The sequence below is a fragment of the Lissotriton vulgaris genome, chromosome 3_2 (assembly GCF_964263255.1).
Source record: "Lissotriton vulgaris chromosome 3_2, aLisVul1.2, whole genome shotgun sequence".
NCBI classification, from domain to species: domain Eukaryota; kingdom Metazoa; phylum Chordata; class Amphibia; order Caudata; family Salamandridae; genus Lissotriton; species Lissotriton vulgaris.
Window position 1 is genome coordinate 19,801,414 of NC_141690.1, and position 21,386 is coordinate 19,822,799.

Sequence of the window (21,386 nt, forward strand, 5' to 3'; positions counted from 1 at the left end):
GGTGGTCCCTGGGGCAGTGTGGGAGGATTGGGACCCCCCAACACATTTTTTTTCTGCCCCCGAGACCTGGCCCACCTGGGGGCTTTATTTTAACGAAACGCGGGGCCCGCACTTCGTTTTTTTAAATTTTTGCCGCCGGATCCGAGGATCCTCCGTGCATCCCGCGATTAAAAAAAAATGCTTATTTGGCCCTGGGGGTCCTTGTGCCTGCGCCCTTTTCTTGTTTTGCGCCTTAGTTTTTCTGTTTTCTTGTGCCTTGTTTCTACCGAGGCACAAGATGGCTGGAGTGTTGACAGCCAATTAGCATGAAGCTACGGGAAGGTATGGGAGAAATAATGAGTGGGTGTAGTTCAGACAGCCCCCGGCTGTCCTCCGCACACGCCCGCCGTGACGTCGGACGGCCGGGAGCCGTCCGATGCATTGAACGAGTTAATATTAATGAGCCTCTTGCAATTTGCATGCCCATTGTGAATTCCAGCCCTCCCAGGGATGGTGTCCTGCTGGGCCTAGCAGATCACCATGTCTGGGACTGCTTTTTAATAAAGCAGCTTTTTTAAAATTTAAATCAGCCCATTTTCCTCAAAGGAAAACGGGATGCATTTAAAAAGAAATAAAATGAAACATTTTTGTTTAATTTTTTAAGGGCAGGCAGTGGTCCCTGGGTCACTGCCTGCCCTTAAAAAATTATTTTGCACGCATTTGCAAAAAATTTGCAAATACATTACCACCTACAGTAGGTGGTAATTGCGAGTGTTTTGCAACCGCAATTGCAAATGTAAAACATTAGTACATTGTTTTGAGACTCGCTATTTGGAAGGTAACGCCCCTTTCAAATAGTGAGTTGAAAAACCTATTTAGCGAGTCGCAAATAAATTGTGACTCACTAAATAGGCTATGTACATGGCCCAATATGTTTTTGCATGTGCAAACGGGTTCCCAAACCCGTTTGCGCATACAAAAACGGGTCGTACATCTGGCCCGTTGTGTATTAAATGTGAAGAACACCTGAAAGCCTTGTTGATGGAATCACAGCTATAGAACTGAAAACCTTACTTAAGACGTAGAGGGAGGGAGGTGTTTCGTTTTTGTCATAAAAAGTATAATTAGTTCTTGAAAAAGTTAAAATGAGGACATGTTTTCTATAAATTCCAAAATATTTTACACATCCATGTCAGAAAAAATCTGCCATTGTACGTAAAACATGTACTGCCAACAACAGCAGCATTCTGTCAGTTAACTCCATAGTGATCTACTGTAGCTTCACCAAAAATTCTAACAAACTCAAGTGTTATCACTCCTGAATACACTTTTTATTGGATTTGCAGCTAATGAATTTAAAGCTTGCAGTAAATAAGCATTGAAGTGCTTCGAAAACAGCTGCTAAAAATGTGAAGGGAAGTATGGGTTTTTAGTCATTTGAGGTGGTGCAATACGTTTATAAGGAGCTGAAAACAGCTAAAGAGAAGACCAGCATCCCGTTTCCATGTCTATCTACTCAGGATACCCATCTTCTCTGTCACTTAATATCTCCGGGAATAGTTATGGTAGAAATCTAAGTTTCTTCGACTCCCTTATTTAAATGTATGGTAGGAGAATTGCATATTTAATTTGAAAGTAATAGATTTGTGGGCCATTGGGTATTGAAACACTCTGAAGTAGTTGCTGTAAGGGGATGTATTTTTTTCTTTGAAGGTTTTTTCATTTCCTGTTGTCAGTAGTTGTACCTACCTTCCTGAATGTGCATTTGCTTCAAATTAATTTTGATTGTGAGCTAAATATATGAAACCTATCAAATACAGACACACACATGCGCACAAACACATACATATATATATATATATATATATATATATATATATATATATATATATATATATATATATATATATATATATATATATTTATTTATTTAATTGTCTTTCTGTATATCTTATAAAGTAGAGTGTACGGATGAATTGTAATTATTAGAGATCAATCAATTTTGTCTCTACTTAGATTTTAACTTGTATATACTTTAAGAATGTTATGTGTACTGTATGAGATGTAATGTGCCTTAATCGTTAGGTGATGTATTATATGTATCCATGTATATTTGTTTGTGCATTTTCTTATATATTGTGGTGCTCCCTTTTTAGTTTTATGTATTTTCGATCTTGCATGTATTATAGATGCATTGAGAGTTTCCCTTTTTTGGATAATAATATTTGTAAGATTTATACCCTATATGGGATAAAAACTATACTTGATTTATCTACTAATAGAAACAATAAAATAACAAAAAATACAAGTAATTTGTTCTACCTGGCTATATCATTTTACTGCATGAAAATCAATTGGTTACCACGGGGATCTTTTTTGCATTTTTGAATATTTCCCTGCCCTTGGAGCAATGTTTTTTTACCATGGGGTCCTTATTTCTCTACATTAAATTTTATATTCAATGATAACTAATTAAAACATATTTTAAAATAATTTATGTTATAAATCAGACAATAAAACAATGATGGTACTATTTAAAAACAAAGCGAAATCTGTCATAGACAACATGGTGAGGTTAAATAATTAAATAAATAAAACAATTCACCTTGCATGCGCAATTATTTAATTACTTACCTTACACCTGTCGATCGTATGTCGGATTCCACTACCCCCATCCTGCCCCTCCCCCGTCCCACTGCCCCACTGCACCCCCTCGGCGAGCTACCACTGGTTAAACAGCAAATGTCACAATTAAAAAAGAACAAATCAAGGTAAAAAGAAGAATTGAGATACATAGCAGCATTCAACAACATCGTGACAGTAGAACAATATTAGAAGCAGTTAGATAAAACAGATAAAACCACTCCATAAAAACAATACTCCATGCTGAGAGAAACCTATAGCAGCATTGAAACAAAAACGCACAAATGTACACAGAATGAGTAGCAAAGTTAAAAGAGCATAGTGCTATAGGAACTCACAGCAACTTTTAAGAAACTGCTGATGTGCATAATTACAATTTTAATAAGCATATGCAAAAACCAATAATACATAAATATTCAGAAAAAAACAAAAACATTAACAAAGTAAGTGGTTAGTTAAAAACATACAGTAGGCATAATTACAACCCCAAGCATTTTCTACTTCTTACAGCTGATTTAAAAAAGGTGCAGCATACGTCAGTGGAATCCCGTAGTTGGAGATGTAACACAAATGCCCCATGCTCTTTAGCTACGGCTTGACAAAGTGCCACGGTGAAAAGCTGAAAAAAGTACGAACGAACATGAAACGCAGCAGTTATGGTGTATTGAAATGTAGGCGGAAACTGTTGAGCTTGTCTCAAACACTTGCTATGAATCTCGGGGGTATATAACGGCTGGCTGGCTAGGAGCCAATCAAACTGAAGCATTTTTGGTGGTGCCCAGCTGTCTGATTTATAATAAGATAACTTAGGACGCACTTGATATGAAAAGTGCTGCTTATAATGTAACAAAAAACAATTCACAATGCGTATGATTGTCTACAATATTGCTTCATGCCAGGTGAAAATCGGTATGAATACAGCCTCTTCCTTATTTAAAACCATTAGCAGGGTCTTTTGCCATATTCCTTGATCCTAAATGAGTCATACGTTCATAAAAGCCAGGGTGCTGAATGGAGATATGCTTCCCGTACCCCTTTCTACAGCATTGTGTGAACCGGTGCCAAACAGTTCATTTCACATTACTATAATTGCCAGCACTTATTAATAGTGAAAGGAAGGGTTCTTGGTCTGAGGATTAAAAGACTGCAGTAAAGCTAACGACCTGGAGACTGGCCAATGTTGTGATGTTGTTTTAATATTTCAGAGCTTCTGTGTATTCCCAGGCACTTACCTTTATTTTATTCTTGAGTTGTTATCATTAGTGGATTCTGCCTCTCTGTATCCCAACCACTAATGCCACAGAAAGGTCTGTCTCCCTCATAGACCTCAGCTTGTTATTATCGCCTCACTTCATTCCCTGCTACCACAGTCACAGCAGGCCTCCTGACAGAGAGAGACTCCTTGCAGCCAACTTGTCTCCTGGGGCCACTCAGCAGTTATCTCTAACTCCTCTGTTGTCAACTTGAACCAAGCTACACCCACCACAGAAGCTCAGCGTGTAAGGTGTGCACATCACCACAGCCTTCCTAGTCTCACTTAGCAAGTCCCACACCTCCGCCCAGCATATATATGGGTGGGAGTGGAAGAGGTACATATGAGAAAGGTGAGTTGCGATGAGAAACTAGCTGATGATCTGATCTCATACATGCCTTGACTGAGTCTCCGGATGCTAGAACCTTGTGAGGGGCCTGTCCGAGACCAACAGGCGACACCTGACGTGCACGCTATAAGAGGTACATGAGGTAAATTTGACTGCAGCCGAGTGGGCTGAGGAGATGGGCTGCACATAACTGCCCTAAAATGTTATGTTATGTTATGTTATTCGCCCCTATTCCACGCTCAGCTGCCCCAGCAAAGGGGCGTCCAGGCGCTTTGAAAGGTACACAAAACACAACTCAGTTAAAAGGCCAGAGATGGACCAATCAGGACATCACAGCAGGGTGTGGATGAGGCATATATAAATGATGTCAAGGAACAGCAAACCTGGGAGAGAAAATTCAATGCTTGTGCCACAGGTCTTAGTGAAGGAGAACACTGTTTCTGATATTTCTGATATCCCCTAAGGTATAAATGCAGTGGTCTTAGAAAGGGTTGTGTTCAATTCTGTTTCTTTGTTGAGGCACATTCTATCCACCTGATTTGTATTTTTCTAATCTATGAATGTGAATTATATATATTTGTATGCTCATGAAAGATGTGTTATAGTGTAGTTAGTTATACATGCCATGCCTTGGAATCATATAACATCTATTCATCATGTAAATTTATTTTAATTAACTCATGAAATATTGCCAAATCTCGAAGTTCTAGATGAGTAGCATTTTTTTTGTGAATTAATTATTTCAGCAATGTTATATGCAGTGGCTTTTAATACCTGAGCATCTATACATAAATAAATAATAATATTTTAATTAATATGAATCAGGCTGTTTAGGTATTGGTCTTGATATGGCAAAATCTAAACCTGTATGTAGATGGAAAAACTACAAATGATTGAATCGAGAGCTATTATTTTTCAAATATCTTCTGGCTTGCTGGTTCTTGATGCATCTGTTGCATTGTAATCTATAAATCAAATTAAATCCACTAGGAGGTATAATCCTTTCAGATATTACAGTCTCATTTAGCGAACTGAGTTGGTGATCGTTTGATTAGTTGAAGTAAGGTTTCACCCAAGCTTCCCACTAAATTGTTCAACTTGCGCTCATTAGATAATAATCTTGAATTATTTATTATACCAACCCTTAAAACTTTTTTCAATATATACCTTTTTCTATGCCTGTATCTGTTTACCTTCTCTGCAGGTCGAAGACCCAGATCCAATGGCGGCTGACCTCGTAATTGTTGCTAAGGACGTAACAGTGATTTAATTAGGGGTCTGCCAGATTTTTCACGTTCCTGTATCTTTATAATTTACATCTTGTGCTTTAGTGAGTGGTTTCATTCTGTTTTCTATGTTTTTAATACGGTATAAAGATCTATTACTCTAAGATATGGTGAATAATTACTTATTTAGTTTAAAAAATAGTTTTTATTAGATGTTTTGCAAGAAAGAAAAAATCACGTGCCAATACAATCCAACTCACCTTACAAATTAATCGGGTATGTAAGGGGCTACTACGCATTGATGAAAAAAACAAAGCAATGATAAAGCAGTAACAGCACCTCCCCCCATGCTCCCTTAGTCTGATAGGCAAGTCCCACACCCTCAAGTACACATCATGTATTTCCTTTTTCCCATTGTGTTCGCCATTTGCGTCCTTCATTATATTTTTCATGACCATTTATATACTGTCCACCGTATGTCATGCAGATATGCAGGCAGTCCATGGACTTTGCAAGGGCCTCCTAATCACGCAGATAGCATGTTTTAATATAAATCAATCCAGAATCATGCAAAATTATACAGCCCACTCAACAATGACTCTGCCCTGGCCCACTACCCTTAACTCGAGCCAAGAGATATTTCCCCATCAGTACCCTGATCCACCCATTCGGATTTCCCTCTGCTATATTCATTGAGGTCTGGTTCCCAGGGGGTCAGATAAATGACAGAATAACTCAGCCTATTCCACCAAATCTTCCACAGGTTTTTCATTTCTCCTCACTTCTTTCCTCATGAGGGTTTCTTCAGGCACAGTCCATTCCATCATATCCTGGATCCAGTTATCAATTCTCAGGTGCCTAGGGCTCAACCAATTCATTGCAATTAGTCTCTTGGACAATATTGTTTCCAAGATTTAAAATGTCATACTCTTTTGCCCCTATTCCTTTTATTTTGTTGAATTATTATCTGCAAACATTGTTATAATATGGGTGGTTGCATGCATCCTCTCCTTCTTCCAAGTCTGCAGATAACCTCTTCCCTGAGTCTCTGTTTCATTGGTAGTGCCATATAAAATCTGCCCCTTTGTAATAAATCTGGCCCAGCAGGAGGACTTGCCCAGGCAAATGACACTCAGCTTTGCTGGGATCATGTTCGCCATGTGGAGGTAGTTATAATGAATTAATTGAAGCAAGCATTACTAGAATCGGTTTTCATGCCCTGCCATGTTGACATCCATGTCTTGTCAGTGAGCTCTCCATCCAGTTGCATCTACCACTTCCCCCTAACACATAGGGTTCTAGGCGGCCTACACATTCTCAATGCCTTGTAAATAGTAGAAAGCAATTTTCTACAGTGTGGCAGGGACAACAGCATTGCCATCATTCGCGTAGGCTAATGCGCCTTGTGGAATGTGGTCCATATTTCCCTTGCAGTGCAAGCTATGAGGGCGCACTGAGGGAACCGACCCCTACCAAAACCAAAACAATCTTGTGCACCCCCTACGATCAAACATCTATTCTTATCGAAGCCTGCAGATACACCTAGTAATACCAACATGACTGGTGCGCCTGCATCTAGTGCTAGCCTTATGGTATCAGTGACTGCCACTAGTGTGGTCTCAGTGCTGTGCATAGAGAGTATCAGATAGATGTAAAAGGAAGGACTATGTAAATGCTTAGAAAAGCTAGGTCATCTGCAAGCAAATACTAATAATGTGCTCATTGGCTTTGAAATGTTAGAGATACTCATTCCACCGTTTAGCAGCCAACTCAAACAAGCATTGACAAAGACTATAGAATTGGCTTTAGTCGATAAATTTATGCAAATAGCATGTCTGCCAACTGGTAGCTGTTGATACCTTAATAAGGTCATTCCTATTGTATTTTCCAAAGTATTTTTATAATTGTGAAATGAATTGCTCCAGCAAGGACAATGCAAGTCTTGATTAAATCATTAAAAAAGCCAGCTGCAGTACAAAAACAAAACATAAATGATTGGTTTCTGCAACGATGCTTGTATGACACAAGGAATGTAACCTGGGTGTGATGATTTTGTGTACTTTTGAAATGTAAAATACTCCTTTGTGTATTGCACGTAAAACACAGGTTGTGGATAATACACTAAACAGTGAATAGCATGAGACGAAGGAAATACTCATTTGGGTGAAGCCAAAGTACACAGTCTATGGGCCTTGTTTACAAGATTTTGCTGTAGGGCAGCACCGCAGTGTGAAACAAAACGGGAGTGGCCCCACTCACCAAGAGACCGGGTACCAAATACACTTACAGTATAAAGAAGAATTTCTCCTGGTTAGTAAATCATAAGGTTCAGATTATACTACTTTCAACCATGCCAGAACCCTAAATACACGTGTACAACAATATTAAATATACTCAAAAAATAGGACCCATAAATCAGTTATAAATACACAGAAATACTGAATACAAATACCATAGAGATTCATTTATTAAAATCACAGTTCATAAAGTTATAAACCAAATTTTGAGTCAATGAAAAATGCATATCAACAAATTCATATACAAAACAATCAGAAGACAAACACAATAGAGGCCCAGTAGGATGGCGGGCGGACTTTCGTCCGCCCACCATACTCACGGTGCTGGGACCAGTCGCCAGACGTTCGGCGGTCCTGCACCACTAATTAGGATGCGACCTCCACCCTGGCGGTGGCATTCCGCATATTTGATATTACGGCGGGTGCTTCTTACAACACCACCCACCGCAATGCCAAATAAACATGTTGTGCATTGCCATGCACAACGTGGCAGGCACCACGCGGTGCCTGCCACCTTGTGCATGTGAATGGAGGGGGGGAAGTAAGTGCACCCCCCCACCCTCCTTGGGGTCCGCGACGGGCCCCCAAAGCACATGCCCACCAGCCTTTCCATGGCACCAATGCCGCCATGGAAAGGCCAGTGAGAACATGCATCATAATATGGATGGCAGTGCCTTCTAGTCACAGCCAACATATTGTGCCCCAGCTCCGGCGATACCCCGCCATAATAATATGGCGGGCTTAAATCAGGTTGAGATGGTGGGCGGATTGCCCCCGCCAGCCTGGCAGTGGCGATCCACCTGCCATCATAAACACCCCCTTAGTGTATATGAAAGTAAAAAAAACTGAAATATTAAAAAAACATAATGACAGGGTTATTTCGATTGAATCAGTTCTGGTCGAGTCTATCAGTTACGCTATGACTAGGCTCAGACGTTCCTCGAATTTAACCTTGCAGGAAAGGCTATTGATGCGTTTCGGTGGATTCTATCTTTTTATAAACCACCTTATTCTAGACATTTATTATTATTGACTCTAATAATGTTGGTGCAAAAACATATATGCCTATTAAAACAAAAAAATAAAATATGAAATATGTTTTAAATGACACAATGTCATTCTATGTAACATATAACAAAACATACATTACATCATCATTGTTTAAAAACATTACATTTTTCACAATTTTAAAACTAAACAGCATTTATGTTATTAACAAAAAATGTCATATTATAGTTTTAAAACTGTTTTTGGGGGCCCAAACAAGTATTCATCAACACATTTAATACCACCACTAACTCTACACCATCTATTTCATTAAATATATTTTTATCAGAAGATATACAATATAACTATCTAACTCGCATTTGTACAGTATAGTTAAATCTGTACAGTATAATCCCCTTCTCAAAACATGCCATATATTGTAGGGGAGTCAACTCCAAGTAATCATCTCTGGGGTATTTTTAATTTCATGGAGGCAGCTGTAAAGTGTTTCTATATAACATTTTCGAATAACAGTCATAACATACACATAGTTAAAATAGTGTGCTATGCCTCTTATTATGCTCTCGGGGTATATATTATATTCAATCCATCCTGACAAGGAAGACTACACATTTTCATCCTTTGTTTACGATATAAAAAGCATCTTCTGTTTTATAAAGAGAAGGAAAAGTTAGTTCAGAAGGTGCAAGTGGATTAAGATAATCCTATTAAAAGGCCCTCGTGCTGTGCTGCCCTATGGCAATAGAAAAGGGCAGGAATGCGCCGTCTCTATCAGATATGGTGCTCTCCTTTTCTTTTTCGCTGTGCTAGTGCACAATGGGCTGCCATGCACCAGCGCAGGCACCCTTCCAATATTTTGCAAGGGTGCCTGATCTGCTGGGATGATTGTTTTTGTGCAGGAAGGGAAATCTTTCTGCACAAAATCAGTCACAAGAGGCTTTTTCCACTTTCTATGTGTGCTACAGAATAAAGAAAAACGATCAAAGAAAAAAAGAGGAAAAATGAAGTTATTTCTCCTCGCTGCGCCTCCCTTACGCCTCCCCTGGGGCAGCGGGTGGGGTATGGGTTTTGGTACTGCTTCAGAGTTGTGATTCCTCCCAAATCTGGGGCAGTGTCAAAAAGTCATGGATATTGCTGGCATCGACCACACCAACCCTGATTGCAAGCCCCTTTACCACAGAAAACTGTTAAAGGGAACAATATTTACAAAGCCACATTAAGTCACACAAAGTTGCTTACTGCTGCCCGTTAAATTTGGAGCAGACCCCTGCCTGCGCTAGCGGAGCATGGCAAAAAGTGGCACTCTAGTGGCATAGGCTCATTATATATGAGGCCCTATATTAAAAAAAATTATAACAGTTGTTCTACAATCAGGTCTTCCATCAAGCAAAACCAAAAAGTGATATAGTAAATATTATTTAATTTATGTCCCCCCCAGAATTCCCCACCAGAATTCCCCACCAGGTATCCCCACCAGGTATCCCCACCAGAATTCTGTCAGTAGATCTCATATGTTTGAAAGGGAGGTAACTGGAGGAACTTCAATGCAGGTGCGATATAGTGGCTTCTTATGAGTGTCATAATTCTTTGTCGAAAGTTCAGTAAAGACCAGGTAATAATACCACATTTATAGACATAACATGAATACACATATATTTCAGAATAATACTCTAAATATACAGGCATTCATAGATACTACAGAGCTCATCTTATTGACATGATACATAGACCCATTTCATAGTAAAAAAAAAATAGACATTACGGCTATAATAAACTCTCAAAGTTATTAAACTGGATTGAGGAAAATCTCCTTTTCACATGAGGACAAACGATCAGGATTCCTTTTAGACTTTATATATAGTTTGTTTGAAAATGATTATGACACAAATATATGACCACTCTACCTGGAACTCCAGTCCGTAGTTTTCTCTGCAGAACTCCCTCAGCTTGGGATACACATGCTCTCTTAGTGAATTTCTTTCTGCTTCTGTATCTGTAATTAAGAAACGTTTCTAGTTAATGAGCGAGTACAGAATACACATCAACATAATGTCTCTGCTCATTAATAATCAATATATATTGGTGAAGGTAGGAATACTAGTGACAGTCCTAGGAATAGATTACTACTGTTTGGCTGGGGACACACATTTCTTTGCTACACATGAATGCATTGCACGTGGAATACTCTACATGCATGTGTATTGGTGACACTAGTATTTATTTAACCATATACCAGACAGCGAAAGCACTGTCAATATTACCAATGCAGAGGGGTAGAAAATGGGAGAAAAGGGTGGACTTTCGTATTTATTTTTGTAACACTGTTTTCCCCTGCAAGCTATTTTCCATTGAAAATGTTCAAAACCACCAGATTTTCAAAAAGTTGAAAATCCATGCATACATTTGTACTTGCCCATAAAGTTGAGATTTTACACTTTTAACCAATTCACACATACCCCGACCATCGACCTTAGAACACATCAATTGACATAGATTCACTGGTGTACATGTTTGCCCCTGCTCTGTGTGAAACAGTTTTCTTTCACTGCAGGGTGTCCACTAGAACAGGGTAGAAGTTACTGTGAAATTCCACAGCAAGTGATTCATAAAGCTGTTACTGTGAGTAGTTGTGTCTTATTCTTGACGTAGAGATGATTTGCTTCTGAATTTTCTCGAAAAGGACACCCTCTCATTGGGAAAATGTTTGGTGAATCTTTTACTCAATGTTTCTTTTTCCTTCTTTTATTATTTTAACATAGAAAACAATGTCTCATTCTGCAGACTCCCCGGGCCCCACAGCCCGAGGACTACAACAGATGAGATGGTAAAACCCTGGTGGGGGCTGCTCCCTGGATGCATGGACTGAGTCATCATCTGCATTTCTAGCCCTTAAGGCAGCATGGCAGGAGCAGCACACATTATGTTCAACAGACAAACAAATGATGTGCTGTTGCAGAAAAACTGTGGGGCATATTACCAAGCAATAGCGATAATTATCGCTATTGCTTGGTTAGAGACAAAAATTTGCAGCTGAGCTGCGGCGATTTTTATCGCAGATAAACCTTGGTATTACCAAGGTTTATCGCAAATGCCATAAAAATCGGCCACAATGCATGAATATCGCTGAAAAGTCAGCGATATTCATGTATTACCGAGCTAATGCTCTTAGCCATGTTATCCACCTCCCATTGGATAACATGGCTAAGAACTGCTCAGGGCAGGTGTTAGCTTTTGAAGATATTTGCGCGTAGTGCGAATATCTCCAAAATTTGGTAATAGGAGATAGCGATGTTAGCGACAGTTTCCAGTCGCTAACATCTTGGCACGCCCACTTTGCATGTCATTAGTGATAAATATCACTGACATGCAAAGTGGGGCCCAAGATGGTCGCTATCTCCTACTAGCTGTCGCTAACTGGTGTTAGCGACAGCTAGGTAATAGGGAGATAATTTTATCTCCGCTTTCTTGGCTTTTAAAGCCAAAAAAGCGGAGATAAACCCCCTTGATAATATGCCCCTGTGTTCCTGGATTATATGCATATCTGTGAAATGCTTGAATATTCTTGAGGTTTTGGAATCTATGAAATATATTTGAAAAACTGTTCTGTAAACTGTTCGTTTGTCTCATTTTATTAAGTGTAATTCTTAAGGAGAGAACTGAGTCATAAGCCCCTTAAGAAAATCAGACTTACTTACTGCACTTTGTAAAATATAGGAATGGCACTAAAATACTTCTTAAGACTGCTTTCAGCCCTTGCACATTCTCTATGCTCCCTTTCCAAACACAAAACATTTCCATGCACATTCCCACACTACTGCACCACTTAGGCTAGGTCACCAAGATGTACATTTGGAAGAGCAGATAAGATGGGCCTAGTAAATGGTTTTGAGGGTGAGAAGAAAGTTTTCATTTGCATTGTTCCTTCCCCTGGGAAGAATTATTTCTCAAAGTCGTTTGAGGCACTTGTGACTCTAGAAACACCAGTGGTGTAACACAAACGTATGGGGTCTGTTAGCACTGACAGACGTAGGGTGGTCTCGCCCCAACATATTTCCGGCCTCGCTCCATTTTTCTGACCTTGTTTTTGCTGGCTTTAGGACTCTGTGCACTTTACCACTGCTAACCTGAGCTGAAATGCTGGTGCTCTCTTAATTTACTTATAAGGTCCTAGTAAATTGCACTACATGTGCCCACAGCCTGTAGATTAAATGCTTCTAGTGGGCCTGCACTCATTGTGCCACACACTTTAGAAGCCTTCTAACCATGGCCCAGGCCTCCCATTGCAGAGCCTGCTCAACCTGGCAAGATAAACCTTTTGCCAGATCTAAACCTTCCCGTTTCTTTACATATAAGCCACCCTTAAGGTAGGCTCTATATGACTCACGGGCAGGGTGCAATGTATTTAAAAGGCAGGACATGTACTTTGAAGGTTTACATGTCTGGGAAGTGAAAAACACCCAATTTCGTTTTTCACTATTGCAAGGCATTTCTCTCTCATAGGATATCATTGGGATTACCTTATTACATCTTTTAAGTGTAATTCCCAATTATGAAGAGATAGACTTTTCACATTTGGAGTCACTGGACTCACAATTTAAAATCAAAATTCATGGTAAAGTTGGATTTTAAATTGCAGTTTGGCAAATGCCACCTTTAGAAAGTTTACTTTTCCAACCTTTAGAAAGTTTACATTTACTTACTTTAGCCATTTGTTGCTTGCTGTCTGTCTCTGTTCAGTCTGGGGTGGTTGACAAATGATGGAAAGAATGCAGAACAATGTCATACATTCACCCCAGTGCAGAGATCTGGGCCTAAATCTGTTGTTTGTTGGCTCACCATGCCATTCCAGTTTGGACCCAGTCATTTGCAAATCAGTCTTGACCCTGCCCCCAATGGGCACAGTCCAGCCCGAACTGCAAGGCCAGGTCCTCCCTGGACTGGAAACAAGCATCCCGGATGGATGTAAGCCCAGATCTCTGTACTGGGGTGAATGTATGACATTGTTCTGCATTCTGTACATCAATTGTTCTTTTTGCGTTTGTCACCCCGAGTGGGACGGGTATGCCTAGACGTGGGTCTCATGCGCTCCATGCCACTGGAGTCAAGCTATCCTGGCAGATGAGGGCTGAAAGCCCGAAACCGGTCCTAGGATGCTTGTTTCCAGTCCAGGGAGGACCAAAGAAAAAACCCAATGAATTTAGGCCCAGATCTCTGTACTGGGTTGAATGTATGACATTGTTCTGCATTCTGTCAATAAATTGTTATTTTTGGGTTGGGTGACAGCTGGGCTTTGTGTATTCCTTCTAGTCAGCCACACACAAAGTGAGCTAAGGTGTGTATTGATGGCTCATCCTGGGAGATGGGTGGGAGGAGCTGGGCACAGCCTCACAATTTCACTTTCTGAAGGCATATTACAGACACTTCTCACCCTTGTAAAATGTATTAGTGGAATAGGCTGTGCCCTGTCCACACACAAAGGACTGCATACCTCCCCCTGTAGCGAGTCAGGAGCCAAGGCAGGAAGGGAGGACCTCTGTGAATTTCAAATCTTTCTTTGAAGTCTACCCCATGTCAAAGGCACACCAGGGTATACGTACTGGGTCTCTGACACCATGACTCTAGTACACTTCTGGAGCTGTGACTACTTTGCAAGGAAGAAGACCTGCTGTGCTGGTAGAAGACTGCCACTGTGCTGGACTCCTGCTCTGTTGGACTCTTGACTTGCTTTGCTCTTGCCTTGCTGAGCTGCCCTGCTGCCTGCTGTTGTCCTGCTTGGGTAAGAAGGAGGAGACCTGCATCACTCGAACTCAGAGTGACTCCTAGGGCTTGCCGGCTTGCTTCCTGACTGAAGTCCAGAAATTCAAAATACCTCCTACATTGAATAGAGAATATCAATGCATCTCGCCCATGAGTGGCTTGACACCAACTCATTGCTTCGGCTGCACCTTGTATCTTCTGTGACGTTGACGCAAACCCAGATCAAGGTAGTGTTTTTCAGTGGATCTAAGTGGGTCTGTGTATTAGGCTCGTGCTCCATCAGTTAGGCCTGTACTTTTGACTTTGCCTCGGTCAACGTGAACGGATATCTCATTTCAACGCTTAATTCTTCTTAGCACTACTTTACAGTTTATTCTTTGAAAAATCATATCTCGACCTCTATGTGTTGGACTTTTGTCGTTTTGGTCTTGTTATATTTATATAATTAGACTCTATTTTCCTAACCTGGTGAGGAGTCTATTTGGCAAGTTTACACTGTGATACCGTATGAAGTATTGCGTGTATTAGTGGATAGGCTGTGCCCTGTCTTTTAAAATGTACAAAAACACGAAAATTGAGTTGTCTTCAAGAAGATTTATTCATGGAAGATGTCTCAGGAATGCATGCAGATCAAAAGCTAATCATGAAGGGCCAGTAAAACATTCTGACAAGAATCACGAGTGTATTGACATTCTAAACATTAAAGAGACATAGCAAGGATAATGTAACACATCTTCCCTTCTAAGAAATAAAAAAAAAAAAAAGTAATAAAGTATAATTGAAACACATATTCAAAACAAAGATAGCAGCGTAATAGTTACAACATATAATCATTGAGCTTAACAGGCTTTACAATAATCCTCCCAGATAATCTCCTTGAACATGGAGAAGATGTTTCAGTTGACACGGTTGGTAAGGTAGGAACGTTAGGTGATACCACATTTGGATTGGATTTGGTTGTAGGGAAATCGCCTGGGTTGGGTTTGGATGTGGAAACATCACAGTTTCTATTTAACCATAACTTACGTTCTAATTCATTGCATAAAACAACGTTACACAAATTCCTTTTGCGACCATCATCCAACAGAACACAATTTCCCATAACTTTCAACACCCTTTTTGGATGAGACCATTTAGAAGAACCATCCTTAGACAAACCAAAACGGGATGATCTCACAATATCACCAATAAGAAAAGGTCTCTCCATCCTCTTAATTCTACTGTTGTGTCTATCCACATATTTCTGTTGATACACATGCATTCTGTCACCCAGACTCTTTTTAAGAACAGGGCTAGAGGCATTAAGCATCCAAGCAGGGGTTACCTTATTACCAGCAGAACGGCCTTTAAGAAGGTGGAAAGGTGATATCAAAGTTGCAGAATGTGGAGTATTGCGGTAGCTCCAAATCATATCTTTGACAGCAAGTTTGCAATCAGCACCCTCAAACGCAGCCAATTGTAAACATTCCTTCAATACTCGGTTGAATCTCTCAACCATGCCGTTCTCTCTAGGGCAATAAACAGCGGTGGTTATGTGTTTCACACCACACAAACGTAAGTAAGCTTGAAATTCATTGGCTACAAATTGTGGACCATTATCAGTGGTGATGGTTTCAGGAAAACCTTCTCTATGAAACAGTTCATCACAAAAATTGACAATATTAGAAGCTTTAATCTCCTTCACGAACGCCACTTCAGGCCACTTACTGTAATAATCCATTAAAACAATGGCGAATTTCCCAACAATGTTGCCAAAACTAAACGGACCACAAATGTCCATAGCTAATCTCTGCCATGGTTTATCAGGAAATGCAACAGAACTAATCTGAGGTTCTTGAGAAACATGAGATTTATCACTACATGTGCATGCAGGACAATTTCTGACACGTCTTTCCACATCTTTATCCATACCAGGCCACCAAAAATCACAACTGCACCTTCTTTTCATTCCGGATATTCCCGAATGTCCTACATGAACAAGATCAAGCAATCTATCACGTAAACTAGATGGTACAACAAGTTTATCTGCCCTTCTGACTATTCCTGTTTCTATGTTATAAGAAAGTTCTGGCCACACAGTTTTATATTCAGATAACTCACAATCGCTCCATGAGAAATTTTTGCATGGTGAGGTTAATCGTACAATTACCTCTTTCAAAATATGGTCATCTTCAACAGCTTTTTTCCATTCCATCTCATCAATGACACCACTACATACCTCTTGAATGGAAGCTACTGACCATTCCTCATCTTGGTCAGATGCGGAATCTTCACTACAGATAGGAAGACGGGATAAACAATCTGCATTAACATTTTTAATGCCTGGTACATACTTCATAGAAAAATCATACTCTTGTAGTTTATAAATCCACTTCGCAATTTTAGGAGTAGCTTTCCCGGCACCTTTGGTTGAAAATATATCAACAAGAGGTTTGTGGTCAGTTCTTAACTCAAAATTAGTGCCCCATACATAGTTTCTAAAGTAATTTACACCCCAGAAACAAGCAAGAGCTTCTTTTTCAATAACAGAGTATGATGGTTCAGCGCCCTTCAAGGTACGGGAAGCAAAAGCTACCACCCATTCCGATTTGTCCTTACCTTGCATCAAAACCGCACCTAAACCATATGCACTAGCATCAGCAACAATGATGGATTTCTTGTTGGGATCAAAAGGTTTGAGTGCAACAGCATCTATTATCTCTTTTTTTACGTCTTGAAAAACTGATTGGCATTCAGAACTCCACTCAAATTTAACACCTTTTTTCATTAAGGATCTTAAGCAAAAAACCTTGGAAGCAAAATTTTGCACAAATTTGGAATAATACTCCGCGAGCCCTAAAAATGAGCGAAGTTGGTCTTTGTCTGACGGAGGTGGAGCATTCTTGATAGCATCTAATAGATTTTTCTTTGGCCTAACACCTTGTGCAGATAGAGTATGTCCCAAATACTCAATTTCATTAGTGGCAAATTTACATTTTTCAGCAGCAACCGTTAAACCCGCATTCTGAAGTTTAATTAATACATCATTCAAGATTTCATTATGCATATTTCTGTCTTCACCCCACACTAATACATCATCTTGAAAAACTAACATGTTAGGTATACCTTCAAGAACTCTAGTCATGACTCTCTGGAAGACAGCAGATGCAGAAGACAAACCAAAAGGCATTCTTAAAAATTGAAAAGCTCCCTCTGGAGTAATGAAGGACGTTAAATGACGAGACTCAGGATGTAATTTTATCTGATGATAAGCATTTGACAAATCAATAGACGAAAAATACTTAGCATCTCTGACAGAAGCAACCATCTCGTTAATGTTGGGTAAGGGATAGCGATCTACCCAAATATTCTTGTTTAAATCTCTTAAATCCACACACATGCGCAATTTTCCGTTGGGTTTTCGTGCCAAAACTACTGGACTAAGCCAATCTGAGGCTTCGATAGGTTCAATGATATTTTGTTGACACAAACGATCCAATTCTACTTTAAGCTGGGATCGTAACACCAAAGGAACATTGCGTACTTTGTGAACAATGGGAGTGCAATCTGGTTTGAGAATAATACGATGTTCAAATTTCTTAAGACATCCTAATTTTGTACTAAATAAATCAGGAAATATTTTGTGCCATTCTAACCCGGCATCATCTTGAGTTAGTAAAACTACATCAGACTCTCTTTTGTGCCAATTTGGAGATAATACAATTTTATCCGGATGATTGGGATCCAGAGTCATACCAAGATTCCATACTTCTTTCCATCCTAATAATGGTCTTCCTTTTTCTACAACATAGACGGTACCTGAAGTATTCCTGTCCTTGAAAATAATTTCAGATACAAAACATCCAATAACTGGTAATTTGATACCCAGATAACCTACAGGTGTTCTTTGAGAACAAATGAGACTAGGTTTGCCACAAGCGTCCCACATATTTTTGTCAATTATGGTATATAATGAACAGGAATCAGCCCAAAGAATTAACGTGTGGCCGTTGATTATGATATCACACTTGGGAGGTTGAATTTCATCATCAACATGGTTGACCTCATTCCAAATAGGCATAACCTCTATGTCAGTATCACTATCAGTGTGATTAAATTGATCAATATAGTTAACAGAATTTTTCCAAGCATTAGGATTGTCAGATCTACACATTTTTGCAAAATGGCCAGTCTTGTTGCATTTAAAACATGTAACATTAGATGCGGGACACCAAGAATTTTCTGAAGTATGTTTTGCATTTCCACACCTGAAGCACAATTGTTTGTTAAAACGTTGTGACTTACTAGAAGATGGTTTATTATATGACATAGGTTTATTGTATGACATGGTATTCTTATTAGTATTGGAAAATGTTTGAGGTCTAACTCTAAAGTCACGTTTTATGTTTTGTTTATGGTCAAAAGATTTTGATTTGTTATTTACTACAGCACACACATCATTAGATTCTTTATTATCACTAAAATTAGAGTCTTTGCTATGTGCAGAGCTTAACTCTTTAACATATCTGGAATTATTTTCTACTCTTCTGGCAATTGAAATGGTCTTGTGGAGAGAAGGATCTTTTAAATCTAACAATTTCTCTTGGATTTTAATATTGTTGGTTCTATTGATAAATTGATCTCGTATAATTTCTTCATGTAAATCCCTAAATTTACAAGTGACTGCCAATCTTCTCAAAACAGTAACATATTGTTCCACAGTTTCACCAGGTAACTGTGCTCTTGAAAAGAACTTATGTCTTTCTACTAGTATACTTGTTTTTTTTCCGAAATTTTCTTCAAAAGCCTTCAGAGAATCAAGATATTCATCTGAAGAAAATGTCTTAATTTTTGAAGAATCAAACACAACTTCTTCATCACTAAGGTCTTCATCACCCACATCACATACTTTAGACGTAACTTTGTTGGACAGTAAGGGTAATGTTTTTAATACCTTTCTACCTTCTACACCAAGGCTGTGTTTAAGTAAAGCTAATTTGCGTGAAGCTAAAAATACCTCTCCACCAATGGCTTCTAAATATGTTTCAAATGATTCACGCCAATCCTCCCAGTTCATAGGAGGAATACCAGGGTCTTGAAGGAATTTAGGAGGAGCTAAAATAGTATTGGTTTCCATGGTATTAATTGTAAGTCAATATATTATTTTGAAGAAAATAATAAAAAAAAAAATGAACAAAATAAAAGTAGTCACCGTAGTCTTATTCGTCTTATTGCATGTTGATTGTAGGTAAAATGAAGTTAAAACCGAGTTTTTAATGGATTTGTAGCATGTAAATAGTTAATTTAGATGAAGATCGAAGAGTTGCTAAGCAACGCGCCCCAGAATGCATAGCGGGTCCCAGAATGCATTGCGCGTCATCCGTGTGTTTCCTGAAGTCTGATGTATTTTGCCGTTAGAACGGAGCACAGCGCGTCCACGAGCAAGGTAGCGTGTTTAAAAATATACACTTCTCGTGCCAAGTTTTATAAAATGCTAAAAACTTAATTTGCTTTACTCGACAAAGTTAACGCCGCTTTTACACGTTAAACAGCAGTTTTCAACACGCTTCTTTCAGACGCCACTCGTAAACATTGCCGTACCTTCATTAATGGTTTGGTTGACAAGGGGAAGATTAATGTCTTCTTGTAACTGTGGCAGGCAATTCCTTCAAAGCGTCTTTCACAGCGTTTTGCAGAAGCGTCTTTCACAGCGTTTTTGTTTTTGTTAAATCGTCTTCCACAGCATCTTCCTTCAGCATTTGTATAAATTGATTTGCACACGGTTGAAAAACAGATGGTTTCCTTTTTTTTTCGAACGATAACAAAAATTAATAAAATATAATAATGTAGACAGTGATGGGTCGTTTCTTCCCTCGTCGCCACTTTTAAAATGTACAAAAACACGGAAATTGATTTGTCTTCAAGAAGATTTATTCATGGAAGATGTCTCAGGAATGCATGCAGATCAAAAGCTAATCATGAAGGGCCAGTAAAACATTCTGACAAGAATCACGAGTGTATTGACATTCTAAACATTAAAGAGACATAGCAAGGATAATGTAACACTGTCCACACACAAAGGACTGCATACCTCCCCCTGTAGCGAGTCAGGAGCCAGGGCAGGAAGGGAGGACCTCTGTGAATTTCAAATCTTTCTTTGAAGTCTACCCCATGTCAAAGGCACACCAGGGTATACGTACTGGGTCTCTGACACCATGACTCTAGTACACGTCTGGAGCTGTGACTACTTTGCAAGGAAGAAGACCTGCTGTGCTGGTAGAAGACTGCCACTGTGCTGGACTCCTGCTCTGTTGGAATCTTGACTTGCTTTGCTCTTGCCTTGCTGAGCTGCCCTGCTGCCTGCTGTTATCCTGCTTGGGTAAGAAGGAGGAGACCTGCATCACTCGAACTCAGAGTGACTCCTAGGGCTTGCCGGCTTGCTTCCTGACTGAAGTCCAGAAATTCAAAATACCTCCTACATTGAATGGAGAATATCGATGCATCTCGCCCATGAGTGGCTTGACACCAACTCATTGCTTCGGCTGCACCTTGTATCTTCTGTGACGTTGACGCAAACCCAGATCAAGGTAGTGTTTTTCAGTGGATCTAAGTGGGTCTGTGTATTAGGCTCGTGCTCCATCAGTTAAGCCTGTACTTTTGACTTTGCCTCGGTCAACGTGAACGGATATCTCATTTCAACGCTTAATTCTTCTTATCACTACTTTACAGTTTATTCTTTGAAAAATCATATCTCGACCTCTATGTGTTGGACTTTTGTCGTTTTGGTCTTGTTATATTTATATAATTAGACTCTATTTTCCTAACCTGGTGAGGAGTCTATTTGGCAAGTTTACACTGTGATAGCATATGAAGTATTGCACAAATTATTTACACAT

General features: G+C 39.4%; 1 protein-coding gene across 1 annotated transcript in view; it reads right to left on the reverse strand.

Annotated features, from left to right (window-relative positions):
- NWD2 (NACHT and WD repeat domain containing 2) overlaps window positions 1-21,386 on the reverse strand; it is a 715,806-nt gene that overhangs the window by 472,567 nt on the left and 221,853 nt on the right. Inside the window, exon 2 of the mRNA XM_086964001.1 lies at window positions 10,659-10,747. Coding sequence (XP_086820127.1) covers window positions 10,659-10,747 — 89 coding nt within the window. The remainder of the gene's footprint in view (window positions 1-10,658; window positions 10,748-21,386) is intronic.